At 34.2% G+C, this 19,005-nt stretch overlaps 1 protein-coding gene across 1 annotated transcript in view; it reads right to left on the minus strand.

Moving 5' to 3' along the window:
* LOC111058233 (chromatin modification-related protein eaf-1) overlaps positions 1–11,155 on the minus strand; it is a 46,651-nt gene extending 35,496 nt beyond the window's left edge. Inside the window, 6 exon segments of the mRNA XM_039431473.1 lie at positions 4,897–5,082; positions 5,851–6,102; positions 7,420–7,500; positions 8,527–8,619; positions 9,424–9,535; positions 11,139–11,155. Coding sequence (XP_039287407.1) covers positions 4,897–5,082; positions 5,851–6,102; positions 7,420–7,500; positions 8,527–8,619; positions 9,424–9,535; positions 11,139–11,155 — 741 coding nt within the window.
* Between the last annotated feature and the right edge of the window lie 7,850 nt (positions 11,156–19,005).

Genomic DNA, 19,005 nt, shown 5'->3' on the forward strand with positions numbered 1-19,005 from the left:
TGGACTGTCTGGTCGTCTTCTTCTTCTTCCTGTACTTCTCCTAGGTCCATTAAGCGATTCTCATTTTGGTCGATATTGACTAATACAGATTGATTCTCGATGTCGAATCCTGCGAATAGATCGTCTTCGTCGAATCCTTCAAATAGAGGACTTTCGCCATCAGGAGTTATGCCATCCAATCCTTCGAGTGGATTCTGGTTAACTCGTACATCATTTATCACAGGTTGCGTTGTTTCATTGTTGGGTCCTATAGTCATTAAGCCCTCGATAGCTTCGTTTACAATGGCATCAATATCACTTAAAATTCCGGGTGTCTCTTGTGTAGTGGTATTATTGTTGTTTAGTTGAATTCTGGAAAGAGCATCGGCGTTCTGATTTTTACTACCCTTTTTGTATTGTATGTCGTAGTCATACTCTTCCAATTTAAGTCTCCAACGTAGCATTTTTGAATTAGGTTCTTTGATTGAGAAGAGCCATTGAAGGGGTTTATGATCGGTGAAAATATTGAATTTCCGTCCGTATAAATACGGTCGAAAGTGTTTGGTAGCCCATACAATAGCTAGAAGTTCTCTTTCTATAGTTGAATATCTGGTCTCAGTGTCGTTCAAGGTTCGGCTTGCATAAGCAATTGGAAGGTCAGCACCATTTTTGAACTGACTAAGTACGGCACCTATTGCAAATTGGCTAGCGTCCGTCGTAAGATTGAATTTCAGGTTGAAATCGGGGTATTGTAGGATTGGATCATTTGTCAAAATATTTTTACACGTTTCAAAACAACTTTTGTATTCTGGGTCATCAGGGTTGATTTTTGCTTCTTTCTTTAAACATTTCGTTAGAGGTTTTGTGAGAGATGCGAAATTCTTAATGAATTTTCTGTAGTATCCTAGTAGTCCTAAGAATCCTTTAATTTGTTTGACTGTTTTTGGTATGGGATAACGCTTAATTGCTTTAATTTTTTCGGGGTTCGGTTTTACTCCATTACTGGTTACCAAGTGTCCAAGAAATTCTACTTCTTTTCGCAAGAATTCGGTCTTATCTAACTGCACTTTGAAGTTCGCTTTCCTTAATCTCTCAAACACTTCACGAAGTCTACTTATGTGCTCTTGGAGGCTAGTTGAATAAATGATTATATCGTCAAGGTAAACTAAACAAATTTCGTTTTGAATACCTCTTAATACATTATTCATTGCTTTCTGAAATGTTGGGGGTCCATTTTTTAAACCAAACGGCATTCTTAAAAACTCGTAGTGTCCCGTGTCCGACGAAAAGGCGGTCTTTTCTACGCTATTGTTATCCATCTCAATTTGGTGGAATCCTGAGAATAAATCGAGAACAGAGAAGTACTGTGATCGGCCTAATTTATCCAATATATCTGTGATGTTGGGTAATGGGAATCGGTCATCTATTGTTTTAGAATTTAGGCTACGGAAGTCGATTACCATTCGGAATTTCTTTTTGCCTGAAGCATCTGCTTTTTTGGGGACGATCCAGAGTGGGCTATTCCATGGGGAAGAACTGGGTTGAATTATGTTTTGCGCTAATAAGTCATCGATTTGATTATTGATTTCAGTTCGATAGACTTCTGGATATCGATAGTTTCTTGTGTAGACGGGGATCTCGTCTGTTGTCCTTATCACGTGCTTGATTTGATTAGTGAAGGAAAGTTTTTCTCCTTCAACATAAAATATATCTTTATAATCTCTTATCAATTTTGTAATCTCAGATTTCTCTTCATTGTTCATGTGGTCTGTCCTAATTTTATTGAGGTCCAATGTAGGTTTACTGTGGTTAATCATGTTGAAATTTGGATGGTTTAGTTTGGATTCAAAGTTTTCGGGTGATACACATTGATAGTTCTCGATAGGTTCAATTTTGATTGGTTGAATGAAGTTGAGAGTTTTATTTTCTGTAGTGGGATTCGTAATTGTACACAAAGCACGACCGTCTGTCACTTTAACTAGTGACTCAGGAATTTCTAAGCCTTTGATGTTTCTGTAATGTAATACACCATCACCATTCACAATGCCATTGACCTTCATGTAAACAATACGCGATGTTCTGGCTTCAATGAGATGACTTTCTATTACCTTTTCATTTGCCTTCTCTCTCTGATCTAGATTGTGATAGAAAATAGGTAATTTTTTCCCACGCAATATTATTACATTATTTACAAAGTCACACGAGCATTCCAATTTCTTAATGTTATCTAAGCCTAACAACAGATCAAATTTGTCATGAAAATCAAATAAATGGAATTTCAATTTTTGTTTTCCTAAAATTTGGATGTCACAACTGAAGTTTTCTTTTGAAGTTCCGTGAACTGTGGTTACTTCGAAGGGATCTTTTACTACCGTTTCTTTGTAGAGTTCTTGTCCGAGAAATGGTTTAATAAAAGATTTTGTACTTGCGGAATCGATTAGTATTTTCAAGTTTGTTTTGGGGTCATAGAAATACGGTAGCTCATTATCGGTGTCTCGGAGATTCATTATGGAGAATCGTTTTGTAGGCTGGTGTGGCCTAAAAAATGGTTTTCCTCAGATTGTTCAATTTCATTGAACTTTTGTTCGTCAAAATAAATTTGACTGTTCTGCTGATTTTCAAGCGATAGATTTTGGAATTCGGGTATTTCTTCGAAACTGTTTGTAGCTTCGTCTACTTGATTTTGTTGCTGGATGTTGTTGCTAGTCATTTGAAATAGACGTGGATTTTTCTTGGCTGGTCCGTCATATGTGTTTCGAGTGGAAATACTCATTGGGGTAGGCTGATACTGTTGTTGTTGTGGTGGTGGTTTAGGGTGTTGATACTGTTGTTGATACTGTTGTGGTTGTCGAAATTGTCTGTTTGGAAATTGTCGGGGTTGAAACTGGTGTTGATTGTGTTGGAATTGACGGGGTTGAAATTGATTTGGGTTTCCTTGGAAGTTTCTTTTGATTGGCGGGTTGCCTGACAGTTCATTGAAAACAGGGGTTCTTTTTTGTTGGTAGTAACTTGCTAAGCTTGGTTTTTGGTGATTTTGTGTTTGAGTTGGTGTCATTTTAAATTGAAAATCGTTACACAACATGTTGAGTGCTTGTTCAAGAGAGCTTGGGTTTTTCGTTCTCATTAGGGAACCGACGGGTTCACGTAACCCTCTAAGAAGTACTCTTAATGCTAATTTCGATACATACTGGCAAAGAACATTGGAGGCATGCGGTTCTTTGTTAACAAAATAAGCGATTTGAAGATTCAAAAGTTTTTGGATTCTCTGATAGAAGTTGAAAGGTGTTTCGCCAGGTTCTTGTTTTAATTCACTCAATTCTAGATTCAACGTGAAACAGTCCCTCTTGTCTAGATAACTAGTTAGCAATACGTTTTTTACGTCAGGCCAATCATAGCTACCTGAACTACTCACTACTTCATTGGCTTGTCCTTTGATTTTAGATAGAATTGTTGAATACAAATACTCATTTTGAAAATCATCTGGGTTACTTTTTACATAAAACTTAGCTACTAACTTATCTACAATGGTTATGAATCTATTCAACAGTGTTGGTTCTCCAAAGAACTCAGGAATCATGTCAAGATACTCCTTCTTGAGAACAGGAGTAGTACCTGCTGGTACACAAGATCCTGCTGCTGGCAATTTAGGGGCAGGTGGTGCTGGTGGATTCATTTTTAATAATGAATATGTGGGTCAAAATGTCACAATAATAAAATAGTTCAAAAGATAAATAATTGTTTCTACTCACAAGATAATATCCAACATTGCACTATGATTTCTTAACACTATTTCACTGATGACAATATGCACTTGACACAAATGAAGTTCTCTGTGGCAATATTCACTTGACACAAATGATGTTCGCGACGACTTCTCAACGGTGAAAACCGACGAATTATTTCAATGTTTGGAAAATTATTTTCACTAAATTTCACGAATTGACTAATTCTGAAGCCGTCCTACCGACTGCGCCAGTTAAAGTTTATCAATAAATAAATTACTTTTTAAAAAACAATTTTATTCATTACAAAACATTACAAGTTTAACATGAGGTCCGTTCGCTATGTGCGCTAGCAAGGAACTGAGCTCTGAATACAATGTTGTCTTCCACTATGACTATGCTGACTAAACAAGTTAACTGTGATTCTATGCAGTTTTCACTCATATAACTTGAATAAATGAAAAAATTCAGGAAATATTTAATAAACTTGGTTAAGTGGTATAGTGGACATTACTGTCCAAACTTCTCCACGCCAACAAGTAAAAAATCATTCTATTCTATCCTTATCGATACAAACCTTCTATTTTGAAGAAATGAATCAACAAAAGGAAAACTACATTTTTACTAAAAATGAAGAGCTGATGGCTAAACAGAAACTTTGTAAAATTTACCCAATTTTATTAAATTTTTCTCATAGTCATTCAATCTAAGCTGTTTTCCATGCATGAAATCAAGCCGGTAAACAGCTGTTTGCAGAACAAATAAACATATGGATTCTCATTACAGCATACTATACTGTAATGAAACTATATGTTTTCTTTACAGTCGAGTACGTTTCCTAGTTTCGAAATAGGAACAGCAAAACTGCTAGAAAAAACACCTTCAGCGCTTCAGGTGGAAGTTTTGTCAACTTCTAAAAAATTCCTTATTCGGAATTTGTAAACTATGTTATGTTTATAGAATGCATGTAGTAGCTTCAGTACAAGCAGGTAATGTTTTCTATTTCTCAATTATTCTCCTTTAGATTATTATGACGAATGTGAATGTCTTTTGCAGTGCCCGAATGAAATTCTAGTCTCGGCTAACGCCTCGACTAGAAACATAATTCTCGACTGCAAAAGGCCCCTTCCCGTCCATGTGACGTAAGATACTATTACGTGTTCCACATGGGATTGAATAGCATAGCACAGCATACCTGATGAATTTGATGAGGCTGAGGCGTAACAACTCGCTGCTGTGGGGAGGGAGTGAGAGAGCGCGAGAATGGCGAGCCAGGCGAAGCAGCCACACACTTGCTGCCCCCACCCCCACCCACACCCACACCTCCGCCTCCACCCCCTTCCACACTTCGAATGGCTCCCCCCGCCGTCGCCGCTCCCACCTGCATCATTATATTATTTAACAAACATCAAAATTAAATTAATTCAACTAGAGCTTCAATTAAATCTCTTCCTGCACATTATCCTGTAATCTCAAATGTATCCTAGCTTGCTTCATCAGGATTAAGCAAGACAAAATAGTAATACTATAGAGAAAAGATAGCATAAGATGATATCATCTCATGGTATAGGGCGCTTTTGTTCCAAATTTCACTGTTAACTCAAGCTGAGTCCTAGTAGTTATTTTTCGTGAAGCTATGTGACGCTGGTAATCTCTCATACTGTGCCGTTCTTACACCCTCACCCGGCATAACAGTAATAATAGACAGTAGTCGACAGTAATCGGCTTGAGTTGACAAAAATTCGACAGATGAGTAAAAAAAACACCACGTTGTGTAATTATTTTTCAGGTACCTTCTCTATTACGGAGGTTAACTAACATCATGGTAGTTCTAGCTTTTTCAACTGTCACTTGCAGTTGAATTGTGTAATTCAATAAGGTATAATAACTCGAATCTTTTATTTATTAAAATATTGTACTGCACCTTGATTGCGGTGGACTAATTATCCGTTTGAAATACAGGTTAGGTTTTTGGGGATTCCAATGATCTTATATCATTAGTTATTATTAGAAGACGTCCGAATAATCGGCACTCTTCTGAATTTTGTTTTCCATAGCAATTTTGTTTTCTATGTGGTTTTTGGTGTTTTCCATAGCAATTTTGTTTTCTATGTGATTTTTGTGTATTGTTTCTGATTGATTGACTGACCTGTTGTATGCTAGTCTGGCTGCCGACCTGCTGTATGACCTGCTGGTGAATGCTGGCCGATTGGCGTACATGGTGTTGGATGCTCGACTGTAGGATGCTAGTGGTGCCGATGTGCTGAATGATTGGCGTATGCGCACTGGTGTCCAGGCATTGTGCAGTGTTGCCACCTCCTCCCACTGGGTAGGTGAACGCTGCGGCTGACGGCGACGGTGCGAGCACTAGTTGTGGTCCCAGGCAGCCTGCCGCACCACCCTGTCTCAACACAATTACCAACAAATAAATAGCGAGTTCTTACTTTTGACTCACTCAATAAATTACCAATAAAACTAGTCCAAAAAAGCCAAACTGACAAACCTAAACAAGTCAGATACATCCTATAATAAGCCATATGATTCTAAGTTGTGGACAATCACAATGAAAGATGCAGATCTCCTACGAGCTGCTGAAATACGATTGTTCGTTGCATTATTTTATTTATTCACTAGCAGGTAACCCGTGCTCCGCAAGGGTTAAACAGCAAATATATTGAATTTAGACAAACTAAAAACTTGACGCACTGAAATCTTGAAGAACTGAAAATATGTGTATATAAACATCCTTGGTAAATTATGAATCTAAATTTCAAGTAAATCAGTTCAGTAGTTCAGACGTGATGATGCGTCATTGGTGTATTTCCTACCCGGTAAATATATAAGCCAATTCTTTTCTTCATTATATCTTGGATTTCAAGAACAAGGACGACTACTGGCATTACACCCAAATCAGTGTCTAATACAATAATTTACATATTGATTAAGGCTGTGCAAAGGCTGAAAATAAACTTTCTACTGGTGATATTTTTCAAAATGAAAGAGTTTTCTCAGGAAAACATTTTTTTCGATCATTACTTTTTGAAATATGAACGCCTAAGTTTAAATTTTTGGGACAGAACATTTCAAATTCGGTAAGAGATAAATCCATGAGATTTAGAGGATGAATTCTTCATGTTCTGTCCCAAAATTTTAAACTTATGACGCTCATCTCAAAAAGTAATGATGGAGAAAAAATGTTTTCCTGAGAAAACTTCTTCATCTTAATAGCTTGATGATATACAAATCGAAAAACTTTGGAAAATATCACCAGTGGAAAGTTTATTTTCAGCCTTTGCACAGCCTCAAATAACTAAAAATAAAAGGGTACATTACATGCAATTCGCATAAGGTATAAATTCAAGCAAATGTATAAGCATATTTATTTACACATTTCATGAGACACAAATCATGTGCATGATCAGGAAAGGATTAACAAGCTTAGCACAAAACTGTTCCCTTACAGAATTTTGATAGAAATAGGTCCAAAAAGTATATTTAACTAGCATCGAAATGCTGACAACAAGAAACAGTAATATAATACAGACCTTTTTGTGTAGTTGAAAAGTTGATATTGTAGTAATTATTCATATTAAATGAAAAAGACTAAGAAATTGTCAAAAAACAAAGATTTATTGATACTTAGAAAGACTTTTCAAGTATCAATAAATCTGTGGTTTTTGACAATAATATGTTGTAATTTGTGAATGAATGAATGTACCGTGTGATGTTGTTGTAGAGTGAATGTCAGGGCTCCTCCGGCCTGCTCTTGCTGGGCTTGAATTTGTTGCAGTTGCTGCACCTGTAAGCAAAACATTCCATTCATAAAATACCAGCAGTACGTCATGATTCTAATTTATTTGAATGATATTCCTTACATATTTTATGGGGTAAATGCTTAAGTACATGCTATGCATTTCTACCTGAACCAGATGGCGTGGAATAGACTTCCTGATTTCAATCACTGAAAAGAGCACACACATGTGACAGCGAAGTGGGATCGCTAGTGATAGGTGGGTGAAAACATACCATGTTCAAGTGAGCAGAATGGTTTGTCATAGAAATTTTTAAAACAAAGGTTAGAGTAGTGGATGCTTATTGAATTTTTTGGCTGTTTAATTTATTATGTAGACCTAATTTTAGATGCATAAACCATTAGAAAACGGGTTACTAGTATAAATCAACAGGATTTGTACTTCTTGGATGACCAGTTGGGCATACTACAAAAAAATGTGACGATACCTGAAAAAATTGTTAAACCGATGACAGAGCCCCCTATCACTCTATCCTTACTTTTAAAGGATGTTTCTATAGAAAAGCCTGTCTACAGCATGGTGACTACTCAAAATGACATGACTTTCCACATCTAACGCCAATAGTCCTACTTGTGCGCTCTTCGCTGATTGTTTAAAATCAGCCACCTGGCATTTTGTATTATGCTCTTAGTTTGCAACTAAGTTTCGATATTTTTTGCAACTAAGTTTCGATATTTATTTCAACTTAAAATTAAAGTTTGCAACTAAAATTTCTATATTTGAGACTTGGTATGTGGTTAGCCCCACACATTTGAAGCTTCTATTGTGATTATGTCGGACTTGATTCGACTGTTCACTAGTTACTTCAGAGGATGAAATGCAATGTCATTTCTCTTTCCCCAAGTGAAGAAATGTCTAACAATAAAATAATTCTAGTACTTTACAAAGAAAAATGATTGTGTGAATGTTCGAGGAACCATGGGCTCCATTGGACAGTAGCATAGTACATTCAAGAATAATGTGTTCAACAATAGTGTCGAGCAATAGACATGTAAAATATGTTGAGAACTGACCTGGTGGGGAGTGAGCAGAAGCGAGCTGCCGGGGCGCCCCTCCAATAAGCCCTGCGGTAGAGAGTCCACGATGTATCCTTTTAATCTATCAATCTGCAAATAAAATAATAGCATTCATAGTCATTAAATATATAAACTTTATTGTGTTCAACAAATTTACAACAGAGAAAAATCTCTTTAGTTTAAGAAAAAAGTCATTAATTACCGTAAACTTTAATGAATATTCTGATAAAACATTTGATGACAAAGACCAAGAAATTTGCATTTTCAGAGCTAAAATTTATATAATTTGGAAAAATATTTACTATTCAAACTATTTATTATTATTATTATGTAACTGAAACCTCAAAATAGCCGTATTTAAATTCCTTATAAATGATCTCATTGATATAAAGAAAATAACAACATGTTCCATTAAGGGGGTTCGCGAATTCCTATACCAACAATGTTAAAATTTCCAATATTCAGGTACATTTTTCTCAAAAACCAGTAGAGATATTTATAGCTATGATTTTTTTTTATTCCCCTTTTATTTTTCTATTCTAAGGCACAGGCATTTTCCAGTATTACATAAAATAATTTTTTAGATATTTTTTTCAAAACTTTTAATTTTTGATCGAAATAATTTTCCAGTGCGGAGGTCTCAAAAATTAATTTTTATTTGTCAAAACAAAGCTCAAACAGCTGCATATTATATATCATTGTCATCAGAAAGACCGGGAGAATTCCAAAATGTAAAAAACAGGAATCCAATTTTTTACTAAAAATTAATTTGGCGAACCGCCTTAACCTATTAACCAATACCACAACATTTCAAATGTGGATTACCGATACTATAATGGGCGTCTTGGACGCGCTGAATTTTTAGATACATTATCTCTTATGAGGTAAACTCACCGAGCGGAATAGACGCTCCCCATAAGAGGCCATGCATTCTGAAGACGCGCGGAATAGTTTCAGTGCGTCTATTCCACCAGTATAGTTGGAGTCTACGATTTCTAATGGATACCTATATAATTTACAATTATTTTCACATAACTTACACTGTTTCAGCATTGCATGCTGCTTTGTATTCTGGCCGCGTCGTGTCTACTATCCAATGTTAGAAAAATGAAAGACTCTGGAACAGGAAAGATTTTTTTGAGAATTGACAAAATATTTTTTTTGAATTCAGATTTACAAAATTAAGTTTAATAAAAACGTGTGAGAAGTAGTCAATGTATACATCAATCTAAGAAATATCTTGAGTTTATTGGTGATATTAGCCTATTCAACTGACTGTTTTATATTTTCTATTAAGTTACATAGTTTTAAATCATTGCTTTTGACAATTACAAATTACTAAGTTATAGTATTCTTATATAATACTATGTATTCATGTAAATATAACACTATTCCACTAAAACTTGAAGTACGGTATTTTGGCTGATTTATTTACAAGATTTTTCAAAAGGTTGACATAAAAAAAATGAATAGAGTAGACAATTTTAATAAAATACATTATACACGTAACTTGAGAATACCCAAAATTGAAAAACATCTCACAGAAATTGAACTAAATTAATAGTTTTTGTAAGACTTTCTTGCTTAGAATTATTTTTCTCCTAACAGGTAGGCTACATCACTTGGCTATTCCATCTCACACATAACCTTACACTGCAAAGTATGGTACCGTACCGTACCTCGGGGTACCGACCAAGTTCTTTGAAAAACTATTCTTAAATTTATAGGTCTAACTTGAATGAATACCTGACATTTTACTCAATTATGATAAAGTTTCGTTGTTTATGTTAGTAGTTGACAATAATACTCTATGTAAAGTACAGTACTTTAGCCATACATGTTTTTTCAACACACTTTGTTTCTTATCCAATGAAAGTCACCTATTTACAATAAATTTAAAGCAATATTGAAGAACAAACGTTATAAAAAATAATTATATTATTGTACCAATAGGTTCATTGGGACAAAATTAAGTAATACTGGTCAGCCTACTTGCGGGGTAGGTTAAGTTAACTTCACGTTGAAACTAAAATGTACACAGAACATTTAAGCCGCGAACTTACAATCTTGCATATTTGCCAGTGAAACAATAAATTAGAAGAAACATTACTTATAAAAACTGACCTGAATCATGTGATTTCTTTCTAGATAAAGCATATAGCTTTTAAATAATAGTAAGAGTACATCAGAATGAAGTATCGTGTGGTATTCTTGGTTATGAAAATAGAGACGGTAAGTTGCACAATGTAAACAAACTTGACTTACCTTGATATTTTGCGAGTTTACAACATCTTAATTGAATAAAAGCTGACTCAATGCTACAATTTTTCATTATGAATAAAGCAGCATTATGATTTATAAACAAACTCAACTTTGTATGAAAGTTTGTTTGGACGGTCTGTCCGTGAGTATTTAGGTACAATGAATGGATCGACGTATAACACTATGTACATTGGTTCACTGATAATATCTTATCCGTCAATAAATAAAAACATTTTACACATTAAAAATAAGTCACAAATAAATCATTGAACAATAATCCATTATTATGGAGAGTAAATATAATGTTACCTCCATAGCTGTTACGGTAAACAGCCATTTTCACTAACCAATTCAATGTTGCCATAATTGCAAACAGTTTGATAGCTATTATATCAATTGGGCCAACTTATTAGCTTTTATTCGCTCAAACAAATGATATTATGAATGAAAACTTATTTGAAAATGATTTTTATTAAAATAATTATTAATATTTATAAAAAATATATGAAAATACTTTTAATATAAACACTTTTAGACCTGAAAAACACGAAAACGAAGAATCTTTCTCGAAAGAAATTCCCTTAATTCCCATTTATTCCCTCCATCAATCACAACTTGTCAATCATTGTGAAGAGAAATGATTTCTTGCAAATCTATAAAAATGCCATGGTTTTGTTTTACATTACTATTTTTGACATTGATGTGTGTATTCAATAAAGTTTTTATAAATTATTTTATCAAACCAATAATTGGATCGAATTATTTTGTTTGTGATCCATCAACTTGAACCATTCTGTAAATGGCATAATGGTAGAGCATAAAGGGGAAATAATTATTTTTGTTTAGATCTCAACTACTGAAGAATTATTCTTTATTCTGTGCAGTGTGCATCATTTATGTTCATCCTAATCCTAAAAGCAATCAAGTCACACGACAAAGTCAAACTCTGTTGATAGACGAACTCACAGAAGATTTAAAAATAATATGCCTCTCTTTCCAACCCAACAGGTACGGTAGCTAATTTTTATTGGGAAGTTTATTTAAAGAATCAGCTGAGATATTTTTGGTTGAATTTTATTGAAGCACTAGACAAGCAAGGACTCGTTGATGAAGAAATTCCCCTTCCATTCATAAAGATACTTCAATGCTAGTGGTTGTGGTGGGAATGAAAGGGGGAGTGTGACAGAGAGAGAAGTAGTAAACTGATATTTGGTGGGGAGGTTGTTGAAGAGGGGATTCAGGAAGTAGCAGTAGGGGGATGCCCTACAATATCATGAACGGGGATTCGGCTTCAGTTCGTGTTAGGATAGGTCCAGGGGATTGTTTAGTTCCTATAACGTGAAAAGTGAGAGTGTAAAATGTAGTAGCTTTTAGTTCCCTCTTTTATTTATTTCAGTCTCGTACACCTTTTGTCAACTGACATGCATTCAATCGATAGGGTCATTATGTCATCAAAATTATATTTTTGCATTATCTAATGAAAATGATTATTTAATTGCTGAAGAACCTGTGCATCGCCAGTGAGTTCTGGTAAACATGCAGCACGTATTCAACGTGAAAACGGTTCCAACAAAAATGTGTAATCTAAAAACACTTACCCAGGTGTAACGTGCCTGTCCAACAGGGTCTACAGAAGCCAAAACAAGCATTCCTTGAAGCTCATTGGCTGTGACGTCACAGACACATTATGAGAAAGCACGGCTTCGATCTGTTCTTTGTTGCCGTGCGCTTGACAATAGATTAAGTTGATTGAGACGAATTAGCATCAATTACAGTAGAGGAGAGAGTTATAGGAGAAGGTTACGTTTTTAACTCTCATATGGTGTTTTGACATAAATGAGGAGATGGAATCATTCTTTGATAGGGTGATATGATTAGCCTAGTTGTTTATTTGATTTCTTGCGATTCGAGGGTAGTATTGATTACACACGCCAACTTTGGTAAGGGCATTGACTCATTCACTGAAGTTCATAATCCCATGCATCTCAAAATTGAGTGTGGGTGTTGGAATTTGTGTAGAGGTTACTGTACCCCTCCTTTATCAGTTTCATGGAGTAGAGGGTTTAATTTTGGATTTTTTTAGTCAGGAAAATTTCCTAGAGAAGTGCAATTGAGATTGTAGTGATGGTGGGGGCTCTGTTGTTTGGATCTCTGGCCAATGGCAGCCGAGAACGGATGCTGGAGAGGCGTGGCTTGGTTTAATTGCCTTGCCTGCTGCTCTCTTTCCTTCCGGATAATCTCCTCAAAAAGCAAAACAAATCGTTGATTTTTTATTTATAGTAGGTAGGGTAGTAGAACGTAGTATGAGCTTGATGAAATTTCATTCTTTATCGACTTTCGACTGATGGTGATGAATGAAGTCAACATCATCAAAAACACTCTTCTAGAATATCTTATTTCATTCATAACTCGTGAAGCAGACCTATTCTCCTGTAGACTATTGAGTACCAGTTAATCAGTTTGGACTAGCATTTTTATCATGTTATTTAAATTTGAACTCAATATCGTGATGAAGGCAGTACCGGTAGGGATATCCTATCTCATTCCTCATATACGGTATGTCATTTCTGTCAGTGGCTGTGCTCCTGACCCCTCTATTATGTGTCACGCACGTATAATATAACCAATAACCGACTCTCGTTACCGGCGGTAGATTACACTGTACAGGTACCAAATTTTCTTTAAGAAATGTGATTTCTCCAAGCTAGATATTTGAAGAATTTTCATTACCGTACTTGACCGGCCTGCTTTGAAATGTAATAATCGCATATGCGATACAAAAGTAACTTAGTTTGTATTGTGAGTATTTAACTTATTAGTGGTGGAATACTTGAATATGAATAGGCCTAATACTTTACCTATATAAGTAATAGCTACAGAACGTAGAAGTATAATGTAGGCCCAGTGGTGGTGGATCTTTCTAGGAAGGGAAGTAACTGCCCCCAGTTTCAATGAGACAATTCTATTAAATACCGTAAAAAGAATAAAATATAATTTTGAATGTTACTGTGAAATTTACTTGAAGCTTGTGACTCAAGGGTCAAGACTAACAAGTCATGGTCCATTTTGAATAAAACTAGCAAAATAAATATTTACAAGTGCCAGATACTATATAATTTATTTTACCCATGTCACTATGCATGTACTCTCCCAACTGTCCTTCCTTTAGACCCTCCCTTTAGTCCTTCCCATAAATAATTATTTATAGAACTTGAGCAATATTTATAGCTCGTCGGTTGAAGACATAACTTATTCCAAAGCCATTCTTTACAAACTAAGTAGGGTAGGCTAGATTTATGCGTCTATATAGTTAGTTAGGTACGGTACTGTACTATTTTTCGCTGATACATCTCATCTATTATGCAAATAAGAACATCAATTTCACTGGAGATACACTAATAATTGGTTAAATGATTATTATCATGATAACACTGTAAGTATCCTTAATTAATATGTTATTTACTTATATGTATGATAAATAATGTACTTACTTTATTAAGTAAGGACTAATTAAGGTTAATTGAGAGGTAGGACTTGACATTTCATTATTTTTACCAGCCGTGAACCTAATATTGATATACCGGGTGGGGCAGAATGGACTCTAGTTTCTAACAATTACTGAGCAGCGCACATATCATTGAGTGAGACAAGAGGGAAAATTTTTATTTGTCTTCAAGTAGTGGTCAGGTCCTGGTGCGTCTTTAATATAAAGACAAAAAAAAGAAGAAGAATAAGAATAGTTTGATTGTGACACAGAGGGTTTTTTAAATAGTGTGACTGATCTTGATCTAGTTGCTAAAACCAATAGTACCTACTTCAGTACTATTGTAACCTTCTAGTCCCACATTGCGCACGTGCGCCCTTCAGTGATTTTTTTAAACTTTCGTACTGGTCCATTCTGTGCCACCTTATAGGCTCTATCCAACGGATATGGTTTTTAGTGATTTTGAGGTCATGACTATATTTATTTATTTATATTGACTATACGTTAATTATTTATACGTAATTGAGTACTTAATAAAATATAGATCCGATTTTCCTCTCACAATAAACTCTACACTTAATTATTATAATCTAAGGGCCACTGCTAACAAATATGTAACCTATAACACTAATATTGAATGTATAAGGAGGCAGTTAATTTACATAGGTACTAAAATAATAAACCTCATTCCAAATCACTTTCTCATGGACAATATCAGCGGAAAAATTAAACTGGATATACAGTAATTTCTTCTTCCATTTAGATATATGACTCGAGATTTCTGCTCCAGCATTGTTTTTTCATTTTTCAGTGGACTCGCTTACCTTTATTTTGAGTACCTATTCCTCTGTTTTCTTCCTTCCCCCCATTTCTCCCTTACCTTTTTCCCTCATTACTTCTCTTCTCTTCTTTGCCTGCCTATTACATGGGAAACCATAGTTGGCTAGGTATCTTCCTCTCCTTTTTTCTCTTCTCCAACACACCCAACCACAAAGCCCATGGTTTTTTATATTTGTAACATTTTATTGTGTTTTATTTGTTTCAAATTCTTTGTAATTTTGTTTTGTCTTGTTATGTGTGTTTTTAATAAATAAATTGATTGATTGATTATAATTGATGTATAGATTGTATTAATGGAAAATTGGAAGGGTTAACAGTTCAGGGCTTAGGCTATTGCTACTCTCCCAATTATGAATCATGTTACAATAATAAATAATAGTAAAAAGGATAAAACGTTCCTTTCATAACATAACATTTAATTTGCACATAATATACATGAAATTTCGTAAACTTCGAAGCAATAACAAAAAGTACATTAATCACATTTAAAAATAGTATATTATTTCAACTAAATATTGTAGTTCAGCTGTATTATATTAAAATTGTAATACTTTTTTTGACAAATAATTCCATTCAAATTATGAAATCTTTTGATAATTATAAATAATTAGTGTAAAATTAAAATAGAAGGAATTTGACTTTTATAGTCGAGTAACTTTGGAATTATTGAATTAGAGAGAGGATGTATATGATATCTTGAGAAGAGAATCTTACAAAGAAAAAGAATGTTAAAAGTAACTTGAATGCAACCTCTGTTGCAAAATTGAACAAAAAGGAATGCTAGAAATTCTAGAACTGGTTCATTCATTTTCTAGAAACATCTAATACGCCTAACAAGCCTTAGCTCCAACACAGAGTGTTTGCGTTTTCAACACAGCGTGCTTTCTGCTTTTACAATTCCATTTTAATGGTTGGTCTCTTGAACGATCTTAGAACATGTGTCTATCACAATCTAGTCTTTAACCTGTACCACAAGAAAATATGCATATATAACAGTGCAGCACGATTAATATACTTACTAAGGACAAGTTGAAACATGTTACTTTATTCTACTTTTATAATATTCATGATAATGATTGTGAACGTTTTATAAATAATAGGGAACATCAAGGTGTCTACGAATTAATATAATATAATAATCTAGTGAAGCCTAAATTAGGATTATAATAAGTACTTTGAGGTTATTATGGAATCTCTAGACACGTCGGTAAAATAGGCTATGTAAATAAATTCCAGCAAGCACAGACATCCAAATTGGTTTGATACAAACAGTTCAGATATTGATACGCTAGATTTAATTGACATTGATTAGACAGTTTGATTATGATCTAACAACATAACTTACACTGTACAGTAGACAATAAATTAATAGATAGTACTAGTACTTGAAGACAGATGACTAGAGCCTCTTCCGCATAGCAATCATAGTCGACTAGAATACAAGCACAACAAAGGCATCTGGCGTAGGCTACTATTCATTTATGAAGACAAGAAATGCAGGCTGCTGCTGGCGACTGTCATTACTCATTACTGGTTACTGGTATGGTGTGTGAGGATTCACACTGATTACTTCAGTTGAACTGCAAATAGCAAATTCAATCACTGTAGTCAACATTATATCAATTTGCTTCTAACACAATAATAACTTAAGATTATAAGATGGTAGTCAGATTACAAATCGTAATTAGATGATTACAATGATTACGTAATTATCTATAGTTAGTTATAATAACATTGATATGATTAGATAATATAATGCGATCATTACAGATTATTAGGTACTATAAGAAACGTGTGTCTCTACGTAGAGGTACAGTTGTGCCATAAAGGTAACACATGATCGTCGACATTGAATTGCAATACTGACACTTCACAATTTATTACATTAGTTGACAGTTTACACTAATATGCTTTTGTATAATGTATCATTGTGATAAAGTGATTCACATCACTTCTATTCCTATTAGGTATGAAGAGTACTGGCATAGTAGAAACTTAGTATGACATGATGTCAAATAACCAAGTGCCCCATTACAACAGCATATTTTTGAATGGTTATCAATAATGAGCCAACTCTTATATCTCTAATATCTGTGTCTGACTTTCCAATCAAAAACGTATTCAACTGGTCAAAATTGAAGGATTTGCGGTCATGTTTATCCTCCTTTAAAATATTACTACACTAATTTTCTTCAAGAAACTGATAAATAACATCAAATACGAATTATAAGTTGAATATAGATAAAAATTACTATTGTGTCATCGTTAATGAAGTGAAAAAAATCGATAGTACACAGGGCGAAGACAGTGAATACATCGCATCTCGTAATTGATGCATATCGAAATGAGTTTACTGGACAAGAAAATGCATAGTTTTCAAAATGTATATGGTATTATATATGGGACTAGTTTTTATCAGGATAAATTATAAGGTTTTACTGTTAATTTAACCAGAAGACGTCTTCCCCCAAAAATGTATTAAGAAGTCATTAGGAAGATGATTGGATTATATTGAATCATGGGACATTCACTCATCTGGATGATTACAATCCACGAATTATCCTCTCTTAAGACTGTTTTGTGATGAAAAAGATCAGGGACGTGTTATGAAACCTCAAATATCCTGACGTTATTTGGATTCAGCGACCCCAAATTCTTAAAGCGTAAGTCCCATTTTCAAAAATACCCGAAAACAAGGGAGTTATAGCTGTTTTTAATATAGCTTTCCATTATCATATGATTATATAGTACATACTAAGATAATAATACTCCTGCCTCACAAAGGGACAGGCAAAGGTTTTAAGAAGTTTTTGAACACCTGAGAAGTTTATACATAAACATTTTTAATTTTTAAAAGTTCTAGTTTTCCAAAAAAATATTGAACTATGAAAAGATGAATCCAAATATGAAATCATAAATCATCTCCACTCATCACCCAATAAAATAGGAGGAAAAGGAATGTTGTACAGTAAAATTCACTGAATTTCAATTGTCATTCAACAATCCAATTTATCAGGTTCAAATCGTTGAATATCACTTTAAATTCTCAGCAATTATTGACTATTTCTTTTTACAATCAGAAAAATCTATTATGAACATACAGTATAAACATTGTGCTGATCTGAATCGATCTATGGTAATAATAGGAATTGAAAGAATAGAAAATGTCATGGCATTCCAAGTAGTGATGTCTGTGTATTAGAACTGCTGAGTTGATAATGCATACTGAAAAAAAGTCATGAATAGCTCAGACCAGCCTGGCGACTTTGATGCTTTTGAAACCGGAATCTTGTTTTATTTTTATTAAAGAATGATACGGAATGAAAACCATGTATCATAGTACAAAGCTTTGTATCATGAGTAAGATTGACAATCATGGCTTGTCGATTTTAGTTGCTGACCTAAATCCTCATTCCTCAGTCGTAGAACTATGGACCAAGCGCGAGCATTTGCCTTTTATGTCATATACCGTCGACACAAACTTATGAAATTTATGAAAAGCTTGATAGCTTGAATAGTGATCTGATATTTGTTACACGTTTTTATTCTAAGACATAATATGTCTTGTAGACTAATTTTTAATGTTTCTTCAATCGGCAGGAAAACTTTGGTTTTTCAAAGTTATCTTACTCCCTTATTTTGGGGTATTTCCAGAAATCAAGATAAATAACCTACCAATTTCCTACACGAATACAGTGTAAGTTGTATTATAATAGCTAGAGTACTTACGTACTGTATAGTACAGTACCTGTTCGTTTTTACCGTATAATTATATGATAATAGAAAGCTTTATTAAAAACAGCCATAACTTCCTTGTTTTCGGATATTTTCGAAAACGGGACTTACGCTTTAAAGAATTTGGGGTCGCTGAATCCAAATCCGAAATCAGA

This window comes from Nilaparvata lugens, chromosome 6 (genome assembly GCF_014356525.2).
Source record: "Nilaparvata lugens isolate BPH chromosome 6, ASM1435652v1, whole genome shotgun sequence".
Taxonomy (NCBI): Eukaryota; Metazoa; Arthropoda; class Insecta; order Hemiptera; family Delphacidae; genus Nilaparvata; species Nilaparvata lugens.